Raw genomic sequence first — 20,769 nt, 5'->3', positions numbered from 1 at the left:
ATATAAGCTAAATGGAAGTAGACAGAAGTTGAAAGCCATTCACAAAATCGTCTAACTGCAACACAATACATGAAGACGAAAGATGAAAACTATCAAAAGAAAAAAAATACTGTGCTGTTTAGGAATAGGTATCCATAAATTTGTAGTCATGACATGACAAATTCAGGCTACAAATGGAGAAAGTCAAATAAAGTTCTGACTTTTACCATCCGTCATCCAAAATGCTTATAGTGTCCCACATTAGTGTTTATGTCCCAAAGCTATGTACAAAGGTGTCACTTCTTATCAAGACCCAGAGGCCACTCGAGGATAAAGGTTAAAGAGTGTACAGTAGTCAATGAGACAATACCATAGGAATTGTTAGAAGCATAAATTTGGTTAAATTGGATTACTTAAGGGGAACGGTTTATCAAGAACTTGTTTACATTGGACTTGAAGACAACCATATTGCAATCAGCTGGAAAGCAGGAAAACGAAAGACAGTTCCACAGGCGTGCAGTTCTAAGAAAGAAGCTTTGTTCATGGAATCTACATTTAGGTTTAGGCACAATAAAGAGTGGGGGAAATTATTGATAGTGGTTTCAGCTAGGCGAGTATTTCGTTTGGCAGCATATAATAGCAATAAACCTGGTAAGACATAAGGGAATCAGGTTTTTTTACAAAGGAGTCACCTCTTATCAAAGCCCAGAGGCCACTCGAGGATAAAGGTAAATGATAATCATTGGGACAATAGCGTAGTAATTGTTAGTAGTAAAAATTTGGTTATTTAAGGGGAGAGTTCAACAGGAACTTGTTTAAATTAAACTTGAAGACTTCCATTTTGTAGTCAACAAGAACTTGTTTATGTTGGACTTCAAGACTACAATATCGTAGTCAGCTGGAAACCAGGGCAGCGGAACAGAGTTCCACAGGCAGACAGGAATAAAGCTTTGTTAATGGAATCCATGTTTAGGCTTAGACACCGATAGAGAGTAGGGAAAATTATTGATAGTGGTTTTAGTTAGATAAGTTTTTTTCAAGGGGGGAAACCATAGATTGAAGCTCACATGAGCGGACAGAAATAAACACAATGACAACAGACAAGAATTGTTGGAAGTCATTCGCAAAACATCTAGCTTCAGCATGCAACACAAAGATGAAAAATGAAAAAAAAAAACAAAAAAAAAAACAAGAACAAAAAAAGCAAATGTGCAGTCAACAACCTACCGAGACAGAGGAATATTTTCAGAATTATCTTTCAGTGATCCCTCCTGATTGGATATTTGATTACAGCACTTTGGTCTCAAGGACAAAAACTTCTCAGCACTTTTACTATGAAAGTCAACATCTTTTACAGCTCTTTTTTGGCTGATCATAACATGATTACAAGGAATCAGATATCTGTATAAAACAACAAAAAAATATATGCGTGAGTGTTTATGAAGGATGTTAGCAATGTAGGATAACCGGGCCGGTGAAGTAACATATCAACAAAAACAAACAAAGAAAGCATTTAAATTATAAATAATCTCAAATATAAATAAGTTAATATGGAATTACTGCTAAATAATATAATCGAGACGGCATAATGTCTTTGATAATATCGTGAGTGAAACTTCTTTTTTTCATGTGCAGGTCATCATATAATGATTAGATCACTTTGACAGATGTTAAAAACATTTAAAAAGAAATGTTTAAATTTCAACAACATTTCTCGCGGTTAACGGTGGCCAAATGGATTTGGTCCTTGCTAATGGAGTTAGAGATGGCTTCGTTGCCGGGTGCGAATCTATCAACCGGTGGTAATTGTGACACCTTGCCCTGATGATTCTCAAAAGACAAAAGAATGAAACACTAGTGTCTGCAGGTATTTAATAATTATTATAGTAAATTATATATATATATATGATTTTCAGAATGTGAGAGATTGTATATAATTTCCACAGCCAAACAACGTCGCAGCACGCAAGAGCCATGACAGTCAACAAATCAGAAGACTTCCGGTTCATTGACTGTCATACTGTATACATTTTGCTCATTGGTATTTCCTCGATGTGAAACAACTCCCATCTGTGCATAAAGAGGTGGCTACAGCTGCCACATGGGAAAGTGGGTGGGTTTTCATGTTCTGGTGCTCCAGCTTTTCTTTGAGCTTTTTTTTGTTTCTTCTTTTCGTCTTTTGTTGTTTCCAAAGATTTTGATATTTTCATTTATTGTTCTTCCTCAGCTTTCTTTGTTGGCTGCACTGAATTCTCCAGTTGTTTGTGTCAATTTCGGTTGCCTTATGGGTGGATTTGAGCTCATCTTTAACTTGTACACATGCATATAAGAATATAAATATATAAGATAAATAGGGCAACACCAATACAGTTGTCGTTGCCGTCTATCATCTTCATACCATTTGTGTAGACAAGAAATGTAGTGAAATATTAATCTATACAGGACACACATCTGTAATTACAATGCTAAATACAAACTGCCATCAAAAGTCTGGACCAATATAGTCAGAGTGGGGAACTAAACAGTACAACTACACTATAATAATGAAATTAAAAAATTTTAATATTGAATTTCAAGGCATAGCAATATTCTCTACTTAATTGTCACGTTAGAGTAATGAATATATCCAAAAATTATGAAAAACGATAAGATAAGAAAATTATTAAGAGAAAGCTTTTTTTTTTTTTTTTTTTTTTTTTTTTTTACAAAAAAGAGTGAAAATAAAATGTTTTACTAAAACTGAAAAACACCAGAGAGTTCCAAACGGAGGTAAATAGCATGTAACCAATTTTTTAATAAATTGTGTCCCCAAAGAAATATGGTGAGCATTTTTTTTTCTAAGATCAAAAACTCATTTTTTTTTTTTCTAAAATAATGCGGTAATATTTAAGTACTTCTACGTGCCAATTAAGTAGATAGATTTGCTCTTAGTTGAAATTGACACAAAAAAGTCAGTAAATACCATTGTTCTTTTTTTTTTTAATCAATTTTTTTGTTTTTCCAATTTTGGTATGATAGTGTACTTGCACCAACTAAACAATATAACGGCAAAATAACTAAGAGAAATTATGGTGCCAAAAACAGGTGGTTACATTTAGTCCTACCAAGATGAAGCTCCTTTCCATAACCAAATATAAGAAACCTTTCCAGCCAATTTCCAATTGTGATGGCTGATAACACTCTTCTCAAGAGTCCAATGCTCAAACTGCTTGGAATAACATTTTTCAAGCAACATAAGTCAGAATAAGTACATAGAGATGCTAACCAGTTTATATGCAAGAAATATAAGGCAATGGAGACAGATGAAAATGCCAAGATGGAAAAAATACATTTAAGAGGCAAAGCTATTGAAGTTGTCCAGATCTTTTGTTACCTTGGAGCAAAGGGTGGAGCAGGTGTTAATGTGACTGCAAGACTTAGGAGTGGATGGAGTAAGTTTATGGAGCTTCTGCCATCATTAACCAGCAGAGTGTTACTATTGCTGAACAAGGCAGTGTCACGATGAATGGAAGTGAATCTGGTCAATTAGGATTGAGGACAGGTGTTGCATGGAGAGAAATGATATGAGAATAAAACGATGTACGTGTAACCTTAGATCTGATGACCCTACAGGAAGACCAGATCCAGACAGCATAGGGAGATGTGTACAGAACAGGAAAGTGTGTTGGTATGGTCACATTCAAATAATGGATGAGAATTCTTGGGTCAGTAGATGTAGAACAGTTGAAGTAGCAAGGTCATTTGGCAGAGGAAGCTCAAGGAAAATATGAGAAAAAGTGATTAAGTATTTGAGAGAAAAAAAAGGAATAAATAAAGACTTTACCAGAGATAAGTAGTTTTGAATTCAATTTCTAAAAGCTGTCCAACACATGCTATCATGTAAAAAAGACGTTGAACTGAATATGATGATAATGAAAAAAAAAAAAAAAATGAATGAGAGTGCTTGGGTTAGTAGATGTAGAACAGTCGAAATAGCATCGTCAGTTTTCATGAGAAATCCAATCAAAACATGGGAGGAAATAATAAAAATAGATTTGAAAGAAAGAGGGATAAATAAAGACCTGGCCAAAGATAATTTAGTTTTTAACCCATAATATCAGGTTACCATTTTGTTTTTTGTTTTTTTTATATTTTATAATATTCTATTGAGGGGGGTGGGGATTATATGATATACTCAGCATTGGATAAGGTGAAATATAAGCAAAAATTGAAATGGCAGAAACACTAGAGGATGACCTCCGATCTGTAGTGAAATGGGGACAAAAATGAATGGTCATATTCAATGCTGCCAAGACTAAACTTATTTCCTTCAATAAATACAAGAAACCTTCTCTACCATCAATAGCAATGGCCAATTACTCTTTATCTGAAAGTACATCTTTTAAACTCCTCGGCCTAACATTCACAGGAAACATGAGTTGGAACAATTACATTGAGAGTATTGCCAGGACCACTATGAAGAAGGTGGGTTCTTTCTACCGTGCTAGAAAGCTACTAACGCCCGAAAGTATCCTGTATCTCCATAAGGCCACCATTTGCCCATGTATGGAGTATTGTTGTCATATTTGGGCTGGTGCATCTGCTACTAGTCTCTCGCTCCTAGACAAGGTTCAAAAGAGAGTCGCCAATCTGATAGGTCCTGAATTGTCATCTAAGCTTCAACCTCTGTCCCATCGACGAAATGTTGCATCCCTCTGCCTGTTCTACAAGTACTTTAATGGTGAATGCTCTGACGAACTGCAAGCACTTGTACCCCCTTGATGTAAATACCCCGACAAACCAGACAAGCAGCTAAATTCCATCCCTACACAGTAGAGATCCCTAGATGTAAGAGAGCCTTCTACTCCAGTAGTTTCTTCCCCAGAACCACTAGACTTTAGAATTCCCTTCCGGGTCCCTGCTTCCACAACTGTACTGACATACAGAAGTTCAAGTTTAACGTGAACTGACATCTTGCTGCCCAACTCCCTACACAGTACCCCTGTAGCTTATGTCCCTGATAGTAGCTCCCTACATCAAAGTGGCAACGTGCCTTGTTTGAGGCTAAAATATTAAAAAAAAAAAAAAAAAATTATAGTCTTTAAAACTCTTGGAACACACTCTGATGCTTCAATCCTGCTCCTAAACTTTACTTTCTTATTAGCATTTTTATTCTTGTATTACTGGGATTGTTTGACCATTGTTCTCAACTTCAGTGTTATTCTCATGTTTAATCATGTTCTCATGTTTAAACCAATGTAACCTCTTTGTCGGAAACAGATTTGCAAAATTCTAGTATCAGCAGAAGCTCACACATACAGACACAACCCTGCTCATGCCTGAAGAGTCGTAGAGTGGATGAAACGCGGAATATTCAGTGTAGCTTAATCGCCATATATATTTTATAACTTACTATATATATATATATATATATATATATATTTTTGTTTTGATTCAAGCTAATGCACCCAAGTCATATGGATTATTTTGGTTTCGATTCAAGCTAGTGCACCCGTCATATGGATTTTTTTTATTTTTGAAATCACAACTTTATAATATATAAAAACTGCCAGAACATCTCTATAATAATACATATGAAATCTGAAAGAATTAAATTATCATACTTAAGCGTACTTTACGGCTAGGCTTTGCTGGGCATTCATGCTAGTTTAGCTAAATACCTTTGCAGTTTTAACAAAAAAGCTATCAGAGCATCTCCATTTGCACTAAACATTTACAAAATGCAAACATCAATATATTACATATGAACGAGACCCCTGTAAAATTTCCACAAGTCCTGCTAGTATGATATTATTGAACGAATACTAAAATTAATCAAATCCTTCTTAGAAAAAAGAAAAATTCAGGTTGTCCTTGATGGCTATACTTCCAAACATCATGATATTAATGTGGGTGTGTTCCAGGGTTCAATCCTTGGCTCTTCATTGTTTCTGACATTCATACACAACTTTCCTGATAAAACTGTATCAGAGTTGAGTATATTTGCTGATGACACTGTGCTTTATAACAGACATGCAGGAAAAAATGTACATATACCTAAGATAATGTTTGAAGCCTCAGAAAATGACCTCCAATCTGGGTGCCTGGAAAACTCGTCCCGGGAAAACTCGTCTCCTTTCGCTAGGTAGGAAAACTGGTCTCTTATTGAATAAATATCGATTGAAAACACATTTTATGATCATTCTTGAAGGAGATATTATTTTTTAAAATAGACTATAGCCCCCCCCCCTAATATTTTTAAAAAATATTTTTACTTGTTTAATGTTTTTTTGTTTTGTTTTTTTTAAATAAAATCGATTTTCTAAGTGTCCGTTTTCTACCTAACTGGCTAAGTTCTTAGTGGTTTCACTTATATTAAAGCGTTTATTATGTTCATACAAAGTTAATTACAAATTTTTTTTTTGTTCTTATTTTAACGATGTTTTTTGGAGTCATAAAAACAATAAAAAAAAAACAAAACCCCAAAATTAAAAAAACAGGGAGCGATTCGATTCTTCGTTACGCTTTTGGTTTTGTTTTTTAATTATGATAGTTTTTTTGTTGTTATGTTTTTGTTTTCTGTCATGCCAAATGCACTCATGCGTTATTTAAAATTATGATTTTATCAATTATCAACATTTATTGTCGTCCTGTCAAATTTTGCAAAAATTAACTAATAAATTAAAAGCGAAATATTTTTTTTGCGCGAGAGATGCCATGTGCTAACAATCTCTCGTTAACTCATTTTTAATTTTTTTAATTTTTACTTCAAAATTCTAAAATCAATCATTAAGAGAGAAAGTAATCACTAAATAAATTTATTAATCAATTTTATTGAAAACTCCGCTATCGTTTATCATTTTTTGTTGGTTGCTTTTCGAAGGGAGATATAGGTTTTATCCCCCCTTCTCTCTCTAAATTATATTTTAAAAAATATTAAAATTTATTATTTTCTTTTTAAACCCAAATCTCCCTCAGTAATTTCTTTAATTTTCTATTTTTTAGCGATTATCAAGACCCCCTAAGATGTGATATACCGGGCATTATTTCTCGTTCTCCCATAACACTCGACATGTTTTTTTTGTTTTTTTTCTTTACCAAATAAACGATTCCAAATAAATTAAATAAACAACATAGTCGGCGAGGTAGAAAAATCGATTTTACCCTTTTATAAACAACAGTATATAAGTAAATTCTTTTTATATTAATATAAAAAAAAATATGCGGTCCTGTTTATGAACATAATAAACGCTTTTATTAAAAATATAAAAAAACATTAAACAAGTAAAAATATTTTTAAAAAAATATTATGGGGGGGGCTATAGTTTATTTTAAAAAACAATATCTCCTTCAAGAACGATCATAAAATGTGTTTTCAATCGATATTTATTCAATAAGGGACCAGTTTTCCTACCTAGCGAAAGGGGACGAGTTTTCCCGAGACGAGTTTTCCCGGCACCCCTCCAGTCTGTAGTAGATAACATTTAATGCTACTAAGACAAAACTCCTTTAATGTAAGGTAAACAAAATATCTTGCTGTCAACTCCCTACTTAAGATGTTCCTCAATTGAAAGTAACTCTTTAGATCTCAGAGAATGTATATGAGTAAAAAAAAACAATTTGGGGGGGGGGGTACTTTTTAATATAGACAATTTTTTTTTTTAATTTGACACATTTCTTAAAGTTTTCCTTTTATGAATGGTATTCAAGGTTGTGATAAAGACATAAGATTTTCATTGATATTTACCCTTTATGCCCTTTGCCTTATTTATCCACTAATAGCATTTTACCCAAATTCGGATTCCCAAATCTGAACTTAAAATATGTCACATTGGCCTATTTTTTTATATTTATTTATTTAATTGCATTTGCAAAATGATCAAATTGAAAATAATAGCATATTCAGACAGCTCTTACAGATGACATTTTTAAAAGGAATTAGCCATTTTTCGTTAGGAATTATTTAAAATGTGAATTAAATCAAATAATTTATATATTAAAAAAAATATATATTTATCAAATAATTTATATATTAAAAATTAAAAAAAAAAAAAGAAAAAAAAGGTCAATGTGGCCTACTTTTTTTAAAAGTGCAGATTTGCAAAGAGGGATTTTGATAGAAAATAATGAAAATTCATGAAAAAACAGCCTTTATTTTAAAATATTAGAGAGGGAGCCTAGTCTTCAAATTTCCTCCATTCATAATTTTATAATTTTCTCAAAGTTCCAACCAACATTTATCGTAGATTACTTTTTCTACCTAAGCTAAATAACTGATTTTTCCATTCATTTTCTATGGTAAACTAAAATTAAAAAAAATTTTTTTTAATTATAAAAACGGTTTAATAATCTGAATCAAAGGATAAAATTACTTTTTTTATATGTAGGTCAAACTAACCCATTATTTTACAAATTAGCGCAGGGATTGGCAATTCATTTGACCTGAATCAAGGCCAGAAGAAGATCATTAATGAAAAATTAACAAAAATTGCATAAGCAAATTTAGGAAAACTCGTCCCTGGAAAACTCCTCCCTTTTTACTAAGTAGGAAAGCTGGTCCCTTATTGAATAAATACGGGACCAGTTTTCCTACCAAGCAAAAAGGGACGAGTATTCTGGGTACGAGTTTTCTGGGTACAGGTTTTCCGAGTGAGTTTTCCGGGCACCGCAGACCCTTGTCAATCTGAATATTTAAAACTATAATGAAAATCTAAAACTAAAAATCACTTAACAAAATTAGTTTGTCAAAATACGGCTAAGGATTTTTATGCTCAGCTCCCTAAAGTCAATAGAGATTAGACCATTCCTTTTGTGGTGGGAGTTTAGTTCCATGCAGTTCTAGGGGGTCCACCTTCCCAGGCTTTGCCTTCTCTCTTTGAAAAGGGGTTAGCTTTCTGCAAATCACTTGAAGTGCCTTTACCAGGGATTACCGACGGGACTGCCCACACACTTTTTGCAGGTCAGAATACCCCTCCTCAATCCCACTTTCCAACCCTGATGCCTAAGTTCTTGCAGTGGGGAAAGATTACATTACATATGAACGTTTGCATGTCAGTACAGTACAGGAAGCAGGAACCCGGAAAGGAATTCCAAAGTCATTCCTAGGGAAGAAACTATTAGAGTAGAAGGCTTTCTTACATCTAGTGATCTCTACTGTGTAGGGGTGGGATTTTGCTGCTTGTCTGGTTTGTCAGGAGTATTTACGTCAAGGAGGGCGAGGGCTTGTAGTTCATCGGAGCACTTACCATTAAAATACTTGTAAAACAGGCAGAGGGATGCAACATTTCTTTGATGGGACAACAGTTGAAGCCTAGCTGATAGTGTGGGACCTATTAAATTGGTGACTCTTTGGGACACTGTCTAAGAGGGAGAGGCTAGTAGCAGATGCCAAATGTGGCAACAATACTCCATACATGGGCAAATGATAGCCTTGTAGAGGTACAAAATACTTTCAGGCGTAAGTAACTTTCTAGCACGGTAGAGAGAGCCCACCTTCTTTGCAGCAGCCTTGGTAATGCCCTCAATGTATCTGTTCCAACTCGTGTTCCCAGTGAACGTTAAGCTGAGGAGTTTGAATGAAGTACTTTCAGGTAATGTATCATTTGCCATGGCTATTAATGGTTGAGCAGGTTTCTTGAAGTTATCCAAGGAAAGAAGCTTAGTCTTGGCAGCATTGAATGTGACCGTCCATTTTTGTCTCCTCCATTCCACTAAAGATGGGAGGTCTTCCTCTAGGGTTTCCGCCATTGCCTTGAATATATGTTTATTTGTTTTCCCTTCATGTCTAATACAGATATTAGAGAATTTTATCAGGAAGGTCATTTATGAATATCAGGAATAATAAAGGTCTAAGGATCAACCCAAGGTACACCCGCATTTATATCATTGTTTTGATGTACAACCATTCAGGACAACTTGGATTCTTCTCTTATTTAAAAAGGATTTAATTATGTTAAGTATTCGTCCAGGAATACCATATGATCTGATTTTCATAAGACCATCATGCCATACCCTGTCAAAAGCCATAGATATATCTAGAGTTACTGCCCTAACCTCCCCTGCTTTATCCCGTGCATGGTATATACAGTCAGAGATTACAGTTAGGATATCTGCAGTAGAATGAGTTTGCCCAAACCCATACTGGTCGGACAAAAGTTTAGCAACTATGAGATGGTGGACTAGAGCTTGATTAATTATGGACTCAAATATTTTGGCAAAAACAGGGAGGTTGATGGGGCGATAATTTAATTGGTCAGTTCTTTTGCCAGAATTCTTATAAACTGGTACCATAGTAGTTTTCCAGTAGTGAGGAAAGCAAGATTCGTTAAGGCATTTGTTGTAAACATTGGAGAGAACTAAAGCAACCTCAGCAGAGCAATTTTTTAATAGTACAGCCAGGATGAGACCAGGTCCACATGCTTTTGAGGTGTCTAGGTTTTTTATGATATCATGTACTTGAGAAGGGATGATTTTCAGATCATCTGGTATGGTTTCTGTCCAGAGGAAAATCTGAGAGAGAGTGGTTTGATGTGCCCAAAATAGAGTTGGAAGCAAACGGATGGGCAAGCAGATAACTTCACTATTATAGATTTTCCAGAAGTCATAAGTTCCTAATTTCTGCGCTTCAATGTGTTTTCTGGAGGTTTCGGTATATTCTCTCTTCCTTCTTACAATTACTTCTAGCTTCTATAAACTTTGGTCTATTTGTACTGGATTTATGTCGGATAAGTCTGCGGTATGCATTGTTGCATTTGAGCAATGGCAGCTGTGCAAGTAGAAGTAGACCATTAGGGGAGAGTGGGGTTTGCTATAGAACTTACGTGTGGAACATGTGCTTCAATTGCTGTTTTAAACCATTCAGTGGTTTCATTTGTGCACTGTTCAACAGGAAGAGAAAATATGTCTTACCATGGAGCATCTTTGATGTGATCTCTGATGGCATCCCAGTCAACCTTATACATGTAGTACTTTGCCATTTTAAAAAATGTCTCAACGTCGGGTCGAGAGTTTAGGGTGATGTCTATCATTATTAGTGCGATCAGCAGATCCTAATCCCTAAAAATACTTAGAAAAGGTGCTTTTAATAAATTTTTGTCATGCGCCTCCCAAATAGTTTTAATTTTCCGTTACTGAATTGTGATTGTTTTATACTATTTTCTCATATTTATTCACCTGTGCTATTTATTTTTTTTCTTTCCATTACACCCCTCGAGATATGAATGCAATTTTACTAGTTTTTGTTTTATGTGTGTTATGGTGTTCGGTTGGTTGGTTGTTTTTGTTTTACGGCATATCAACCCTTTTCGGGTTATTTAATGCCGAATCCAAAGATTTTGAAGAAAATTTTTTTTAATAGAATATATTTGCTGTTGTCACGTCTGTTTCTATTTAACCCATAGTTGGGACCCTAACAGGTATTACCACTCCGGGTCAGAGTGGACCTGGGAGCAATGGTAATTAAAGGGTGGCTCCACACTCCCCAAAGCCCACAAGCTGGGGCCTCACCACTGGATATAGTTTAAGGTCATATCCAGGACCCCCATTGAGGGACTTTTACCCTCTGCAGGGGGGCAGTCGGCGTATTCTAATGCCCCACCGACAGGGCCATTATGGTGTTCGGTAAGAATGACATGGTAAAATGACACAAAATGTATACATAGGAAAAAATGGCACAAAAGTGGACTTAGGTACAACATAAGATGCTTCTAAAAGCTAATAGACATAAATTATATCATTTTTAAGTACATATTAAAAGGAGGCATTCCAAGCAGATGAGTCATGTAAAAACTCGTAGCTTTCACATTATTGATCAGATGAGAACCACTGTTTTAAAGGACAGCTTTTAGAAATTGACTTCCAACATCCTTAATAGCAATGCTGGGTTTGTATTACTGTACACAGATTCGAAAAAGTTGTCAGAAAACAAATATATAACAAATAAATGTTATCAAAGGCAACTTTTCTACCTAACTGGATAAGTTTTTAGTGTTTTTATTTAATGTAACATGTTTATTCGGCTCGAAAAACATACAATGTTTACCGATGTATCCGAAAATTGCAAATGGCTGGGCACTCTCTGGTAAACACGGTAAGCTTGGGAAAATGAGTTAAAACTCAAAAATATTGTTAGAAACTCAATATATGTTACCATGACATAGGCTGACATATATTCGGTGGGCTTTTAACAGTATTTTGTGTATTTCTTAATTTTAACTCGTTTTCCCAAGCTTACTGTGTTTACCAGAGAGTGCTCCGCCATTTGCAATTTTCAAATACATCGGTGAACATTTCAATTTTTCGAGCTGATAAACATGTTACATTAAATAAAAACCCTAAAAAATTATCCAGTTAGGTAGAAAAGTAACTTATCTTGCCTTTGGTAACATTTATTTGTTATATATTTGTTTTTTGACAACTTTTTCGAATCTATGTATGCAGTAATACAAACCCGCAATGGTTACAGTGAAAGAAAAAAACAAAATGCTACATTGTAAAATATTTATAAAACTGTAAATCTTTACTTTCATATAAAAGGAACTATCTGTGTGTAAGCTCATTATCGATGGACTCGAAAACAGCTGGGTCGATTTTTATGAAATTTCACATGAAGGTACTTTAATGTGCCTGCCAGTGTTCTTAGATAAGTTTTGTATCGGAATGTATTAATAATCAAAATAATCAAAATAATCTGATGAAAGAAGGAACAGGCAATTTAAACCAAAATTAACGCTTTACAAAGCTTAACATCGCAAGTGTATTTGAGAAGTTTTATTAACACACTAGCAGAAATGCTCAACATATAAAGTCAACAGTAGGTTCTTTCATATGACAGGGGCGTGTTTGAAATGAAGGTTTCTGTTTAGAGCAAAATTGAAGCATGATATCTGACTTTTGCATTTTAAACTTTAATTCAATTATATAAAATCAAGAATAGGCTCTCTACAGTACAATGTAGACTGCAATATAGTCTGGACTAAGTTAATGCGGTGAGTAATGTGAAGCTTCCTCCCAGTGTGCTGCGGTGGGTCCCCCATTAGAGCAGGCAACTAATTGATTTGATTGTAAAATGAGTGATTTTGATGACAAAAAAAATATGGGAGTGTGAAACATTTGTTGATTATCATTCAATCCAGGGCAACGCCGGGTCTCCCTGCTTATATAATTTATGAAAAATTTATAAAATTGTATACAGTATCTGATGTGTACTTATTTGTAAAAACTGCCTATTTGTTTTTCAGATGAAAATTGTTTTGCTAGATTTTAGGACTATTCAAAATACGAAAATGTAACATCAGTAATTTACATGCGTTTGTTTTTCATACAATTATAGTTTTTGAATGTAAAAAAAAATATATATATATATATATATATATATATATATAAATTAAGAAAAACTTTTGTTTTCTGTTGAGCGGAAGTATACAAAAGTAAACTAAATTAAAAAAAAATTTCAAAGTAAAATATATTTTTATTACAAGATACTTAGAAAAAGCAAAATGAAAGACTATTTTTTTATGTAAACTTTTAAAATATATTTTTATTAGCAGTGGGTACCAGCTATTGCCCAGTCGTAAAATATGCTTAAATATGATATTTTAATTTATGCAGATTTCATATTTATTATTATATATTATAATTCTTTACCGATTATAACACTATATTGTACTCAATATATAGTACTAATTTGAAAAGTAAAAGTAAAAAATATAAGTTGAGTGCCACCAGTTAGGATTGAAACTGAAACCAAAACTTCTAGCGCTTCAGCTGGAGTCATTACCATTTGAACTATCATCAGTTGGATAAGAAATAGCTAAAAGTAAACTAATCTTAACACACACACACACATATATATATATATATATATATATACACACACACACACATAACCACACACGTATGCATGCAAGATAACTTTAAGTTGACTTACGCCTGCCAAGTTCCAGTTTTTTTGTTTTTTTTGTTTTTGACCCCTTAGTAGCTAATTTTACTGGTTAAAGATCCATAAAAAATGGTTCACAAAAAATGCAATCATTTGACCCGCCTAACACCATTCTATGACTTTTGTTTAGGAGGAGATGCAGTTTGGAAAAAAATTAAAGACAGACAGACATAGTGAGTTTTATAAATTACATTACTAGCCTGGGTGCCGGCGTTGCCCGGGTGTTTGGAGGTGTGTGTAAGGGTGTTGGTTGAGCAAAAAAAAAAAAAAAAAGTGGTAGTTGGCAGGCAGGCTTGAATCCATACTGCGAAGAAGGAAAAGAACAACAACAAAAAAAAAAATGTGACGTCTTTGCTGTTGCGCCCATCACAAAACCGGAAATGGCAGAGGTTTAAATTAAGGCTAGTCAATCTAAAAGAGTAGATGACTTGCAAAAATATCTGCGAAAAAAGTGACCCCCGCTACTTGTAGAAAACTGTCTAGTTGAGGGTGAAGGAATTAATGTTTTTGGCCAATTTTTTTATGTTTGTCATCTGAAAATTCAAGGTTTAAAACGATACCAGTTTCATCATGTTCCGACATGTCTGTCAAAAGATTTTAGTAGACATACAAACACACACACAGACTTTTGTCCTTTATATAATAGATTAGATTTAATTGGCTGAAGAAAACAATTTAAAGCAAGTCCAAAGTTCAATTTTTAAAAAGTGATAATGAAATATAGATAAATCATTTACGTACGCACATGTCACGTAACAAAAATGTTGCATATCAGTTAACATGTACATATTTGCGTATCAATAGAAGAACTTAATGATTTACAAGTTTTGATTTTTTTTTCAATTTTGACCCCTTTTTTTATGGATGCCTTAGCAACTATTAACTTACCCATAACAAACAGCCCACAAAAAATGCAATCATTTGGTACCTATTAGGTTAGAAACTCTTTATGCACCCTGTTCAATGGAGAGAGGCTAGTGGTTGGTGCATCAGCCCAGGCGTAGTAACAACACTCCCTACATGTGTGAATGGTGGCTTTATAGAGATACTAGCGAGGGGTACCCGGCGTTGCCCGGGTGTTTGGAGGTGTGGGGGGGGGGTAAAAAAAAAAGTAAGTATAAGGATCGAACCCGAACTGTTGAGGTAACGTTGTGAAAAAAAAAAAGTGCAACGTTAACCATTGCCCCACCATGACATGCTTACGGAAACATGTTTGAATTTATTTAATTACTTGGATTTAGCAGATGCTCGTTTTAATGAGTTAATGAGGTCAAGTTTGACTGCGGGATAGTACCTTCATTTACTGCTGAACGCTTTCCCCCCCCCTCCCCCCAGGATGTTATAGGAAAAAGACTAACCCACATGCGGCGAGCGACAAATATTGAATATTTATCTTCCCAAAATCGAGCAAATTAAATAGACAGGCAAGCTTCGTTGTTAACTGTGAGATATTAGGATTTATATGCGATATAAAAAGTTTTAAAAGGTTGTGAACCGACTGAATACTTCTCTGAAAGAAGCCTTTTGTAGACACACAGAAAAAGCGAACACACATACATAGATATATACATTTTCGCTTTTATATTTATAGATATAAAATATTGTTAGGTATCAGAAGTTTTCTAGTATGGTAGAAGGAGACTACATTCTTTGCAGTAGACTTGGCAGCATCTTCTAATTTTTATATATAAATTTCAAGGATGCATTTGATACATAAAAATGAACCCAGAGAATGGTTAGTTTATAAGTCAACTAAATAGTTTTTCTTTTTCTTTTTCACCCCAAATAAGGCAGTAAGGAACTACTATTTGGGCGCCTGACAGGGGACTGTGGGGAGTTGAGCAGCAACATGTTTTGTTAGTACAGCCAGAGAAGCAGGAAACGGAGGGAATTCCGAAGTCTAGCAGTCCAAGGCTTTCCGATGATGATGACGATGATGAAAGGATGGAAGAGAGTTCTTGGATTAGTAGACATAGCACAGTTGAAGCAGCAGGGTTAGTTGGCAGGGGGAAGACCAAGGAAAGCATGGGATAAACTGATAGACTTGAGAGAAAGAGGGATGAATATAGTCCTGGTCAGAGATAGGTTAGTGTGGAAACCAATTTCTAAAAGTTGTCCTATATATGACAGCATGTAAAAGAGATGTTAAATCGAATTTGTTGATGATGATGATAAGGAGAAAAGGTGTTTAACAAGAAAGTAAGAAGATACTCACTTAAAAACAAGTTGAAACATTACATCTTCACAATTCAGTTCAACAAGTGTTGTAAACAATGACAAAGACACTAAAGAAAGCTGAAATTAAAAAACAAAAATCATGTTTTACGCATTTCTATAATTGATGATAAAAACAGAGTCAATCAGAAACTAATACGCACATACACTAAAATGCTATCAACAAAAAAAAAAAAAAAAAAAAAAAAAAAATGAAAATATTTTTCCTTCACTTACATCTCTAGTGACTGGACTTAAAACCGACCAATTAATTCTCTGATGATAAAAACCCTAGTTTATATTTAAAGAAAAAAAACAAAAAAACATCTTAAGAGAATATTACGGCTCTGTTCAGTCTTGACAGACTGAATACCTACTGAAGGGTGCCCGGACATGAAATTTTTGTGACAAGAGTTACACAATTTCCAACCACACTTGTCCTAAGTCGGCACGATTTTAATTCCAGTTGCAGGTATATATAAGTTCAGAATGACTGGAGACAATGTCAAGATAAGTGGCGAGCACATACAGTGTCTAGTTATCCCAAATGGTCACCCATATGGTACTGCCCAGGCTCATCATTGCTTAAATTTGGTGATATTGCAAGAACCGATGTGTCAATGTGATTATGTTGTTTTATTAGAGATTATATATGCATAGTAAAATGACCCTAGACTTTAAAATAATAGACCTTCAATTCGAAAATAAAAGACATGAAAATTAAAATTAACACTTTTCTGTGAAGGGATGACAAAGTTATCTCCTTGTGTTTGGTTACGGTGCTAAAAACCTGGGAATGAATGAGCGACCTTTATATGTGTTTGGTTAAGTAATTCTTCTTCACCAACAAACAGTGATGATAGTCTTTGTTTCTTCTCATCACCAACAGCACAAGATGGTAGTTCTAAGCATCATTAATTCACTGACAGCACAAGAGATAAACAACACTTGCCAAAAACATACATGGACAATGTGGCACATGAAAAACTCCCAAGCAAAAAAATCTGTCCCTTTTTATTTAGCCATGTTGGACTCAAGCAGCACCTACTTTTGCATAATCAACCCCAACTTGTAATCACACGGTTCTAGGTTCACAATCGTAGCCGTTCATCTCTCGATCTTTCAACAATCCTTTTTGGGACTCAGCAATAGCCTTTAAAAAAAGGGTCAAGTCCGGAAATCTTAAAGAATGCATGACTTTGTCCTGACTCTTGCAATATCTGAGAACGTTACTGATTTTTTTCCGTCTTTCTCTTTGCTTAATCTACATCAAGTAAACCAAGCCTGTTAGGTTTTGGACATTTCCCATTTTTTAATTAATTTTTAATTCTTTTTTTCACCCCAAACAAGATATATTGTCACTTGGAATGTAAGGGACTACTATTTGGGATCGTGTCTAACAGGGTACTGTGGGGAGTTGAGCAGCAAAATGTCTGTTCACATTACATTTAAACTTCTGCAGGTCGGCACAGTCAGGAAAGCAGGGAGGGAATTCCAAAGTCTAGCAATCCGAGGGAAGAAGCCTATAGAGTAGAAGACTTTCCGGCATCTAGGAACCTCAACAGTGAAGGGGTGGGACTTTGCTGCTTGTCAGTTCAGTCTGGAGTATGTACATGATGGGGGCACAAGTGCTACGAGTTCATCAGAACATATTCCATTAAAGTACCTGTAAAACAGGCACAGGGATGCAACATTTCAATGATGGGACAGAGGTTGGAGCTTGGCTGATAGTGTAGGATTCATTAAATTTGTTCGTGTTAAAATTATCTGTGCTTAACTGTTTCGAAACATGTCTTCGTTGTTTGTTTAGTTTATGTCGTGCGTAAGATTAAATAAATACACATGTATTTAACCAACTCGTCTGTGTCGGGGGAAGGGGGGAGTTATGCCGATGTATGTGTGCTAGAAAATAATTTTTCACACTTTATCTTTGCAGAACTAGAATCTCAAATATTCTCATTTGATGGCTGCAATATTTGATTTTAATGAAAAAAATTTGTTTATGATAAATAAATATATAATGAAATAGCTAACAAAAAAAAAAAAAAATGAGTGTATATATAAATGGTTTTCTAATGTGGAGGAAGAAAAAAGGATATAAAATTGGTTTGCATAAAGTTTTGTTATGTTGAATAAACTGATTTCATTTTGACTTCTGCTTTCCATTCAGTAAGTTTGACTGGTGCATATCAAGGAACAGACCCTTCTGATTAATATTTACATAATTCCAGTTCAATTTCAAAACTTTACATTAAAAAAAAAACTAGTCTTTACTTTGAAATGTTTATTTTTCGGAATGGTTTAATTTTTGATAAAGTCTGTTATAATCAAAATATGTATTTAGGCTTAAATTTGATTTTTTTTTTTTCAGAGTGGTTTTTATATAATAAAAAGAATATTTAAAAAGTTTACATAAAAATAATCTTTAAAATTTTTTAAAAATACCTTGTAATAAAAATATTTTTTTTATTTTAAATTTTGTCATTTTTAAATATATTTTTGATTATAACATAGTTTATTGATAAAAAAAACTATTTTAAAAAAGAAGCATTTCAAAGTAAAAACTAGTTTTTTTATGTAGAATTTTAAAATTAAACTAAAATTATATAAATAGTAATCAGGAGGGCATTTTTTCTTCAGTATACATTCACAAGACATCCGCTAAACAGAAAGTGGAAATCAAAATGAAATAAGTTTATTTAACAACCGGAAACTTACCATTTGTATCAAGCAAGTTCAGAGTTATCTCCCTTATCGTTTTGAATTTCAGGTGGATTTAAGTATCTATTTACTTGCTCCATCCTTTTATCTTGAGAACTAAATTAGCCACAAACTATTTTTTTTAATGTGGATGATATCCAACTATCCCAAATCTGATATGAATATTTTTGCCTTAATTCCTTGCCTCATCTCGGTGTTCATGTTTCAATTCCTCTATAATCTTGTATCTTTTCTGAACTTTTTGAATGATGGCTATGAAGTCGAAAAAAAAAATACGTTCACAAAGTTTATCATCAATAAAAGATATCACAAGTGTATGTGTGGTTTAAAAATGTAAAGGCATTAATTTGCAGATGAGGGGAATAGCAGCATTAAGGAGGAGGAACTGGACAGTACAGTGAGTCAAGTGTTTCGTAACTGAGGGAACACATCAAGGTTAAAAAGTGGTGTGATTTAGAGCATCAGTGGAAAGGGGTGCCATCAATTTAAATTATAGTATGGAAATTATAATTATAGTATGATAGATTTAAATTATAGTATGATAGATTTAAATTATAGTATGATTGATTTAAATTATAGTATGATTGATTTAAATTATAGTATGATTGATTTAAATTATAGTATGATAGATTTAAATTATAGTATGAAAATTGTAAATATAGTATGAAAATTATAATTATAGTATGAAAATTATAATTATAGTATGAAAATTATAATTATAGTATGAAAATTATAATTATAGTATGATAGATTATAATTATAGTATGATAGATTTAAATTATAGTATGATAGATTTAAATTATAGTATGATAGATTTAAATTATAGTATGATAGATTTAAATTATAGTATGATAGATTTAAATTATAGTATGATTGATTTAAATTATAGTATGATTGATTTAAATTATAGTATGATTGATTTAAATTATAGTATGATAGATTTAAATTATAGTATGAAAATTGTAAATATAGTATGAAAATTATAATTATAGTATGAAAATTATAATTATAGTATGATAGATTTAAATTATAGTATGATAGATTTAAATTATAGTATGATAGATTTAAATTATAGTATGATAGATTTAAATTATAGTATGATAGATTTAAATTATAGTATGATAGATTTAAATTATAGTATGATAGATTTAAATTATAGTATGATAGATTTAAATTATAGTATGATAGATTTAAATTATAGTATGATAGATTTAAATTATAGTATGATAGATTTAAATTATAGTATGATAGATTTAAATTATAGTATGATAGATTTAAATTATAGTATGATAGATTTAAATTATAGTATGATAGATTTAAATTATAGTATGATAGATTTAAATTATAGTATGATAGATTTAAATTATAGTATGATAGATTTAAATTATAGTATGATAGATTTAAATTATAGTATGATAGATTTAAATTATAGTATGATAGATTTAAATTATAGTATGATAGATTTAAATTATAGTATGAAAATTGTAAATATAGTGAGATTCCCTTCAATTTTAATTTGTGATAACTTACTTTTTTTTGTTATTTTGATAAAATCTAGTTACAAACAAAATTTAATTATTTCTCTTTAGAAATAAAGAACTTTTTCTCCTGTGTCGCTAACAGCTATTTTTTTTTTTTTCAGGTTACTTAAAGTTAGTAATAGGCAATTTATTTGTAATGTTTCTGAATTTTTTAGATAAGGATTGATAATTCATATTATTTGGACTTCTCTTCTGATCTTGAATATTAATCACACAATCCTTTGGCTGATGTAACCTCTGAACTTCTTCAGGTGTATCTTGTCAAACTCGGAAATCTTTTTGTCGAATTTGGACATTTTTCTGTTGAACTTTGAAATCTGCACAGAATTTCAAATGGAACCCTTTATTTGAGACACAGGAGTAGCATGTTCTTGTTTTGGCAGTGATGACTGGGTA

General features: G+C 33.0%; 1 protein-coding gene across 7 annotated transcripts in view; it reads right to left on the bottom strand.

Annotated features, from left to right (window-relative positions):
• The window catches only part of LOC145268251 (FHF complex subunit HOOK-interacting protein 1B-like), a 293,884-nt gene that overhangs the window by 49,893 nt on the left and 223,222 nt on the right, over positions 1-20,769 (bottom strand). For all 7 annotated transcript variants that reach the window (XM_080123586.1, XM_080123590.1, XM_080123588.1 and 4 more), the window contains 2 exons: positions 16,113-16,192; positions 1,207-1,380 (listed from right to left, as the gene is read on the bottom strand). In XM_080123586.1, coding sequence (XP_079979712.1) covers positions 1,207-1,380; positions 16,113-16,192 — 254 coding nt within the window. The remainder of the gene's footprint in view (positions 1-1,206; positions 1,381-16,112; positions 16,193-20,769) is intronic.

This window comes from Euprymna scolopes, chromosome 43 (assembly GCF_053919585.1).
Source record: "Euprymna scolopes isolate OS-2025 chromosome 43, ASM5391958v1, whole genome shotgun sequence".
Lineage (NCBI taxonomy): Eukaryota > Metazoa > Mollusca > Cephalopoda > Sepiida > Sepiolidae > Euprymna > Euprymna scolopes.
Note: the sequence above shows the minus strand (reverse complement) of the source record. Positions and strands in the feature narration are given on the sequence as shown.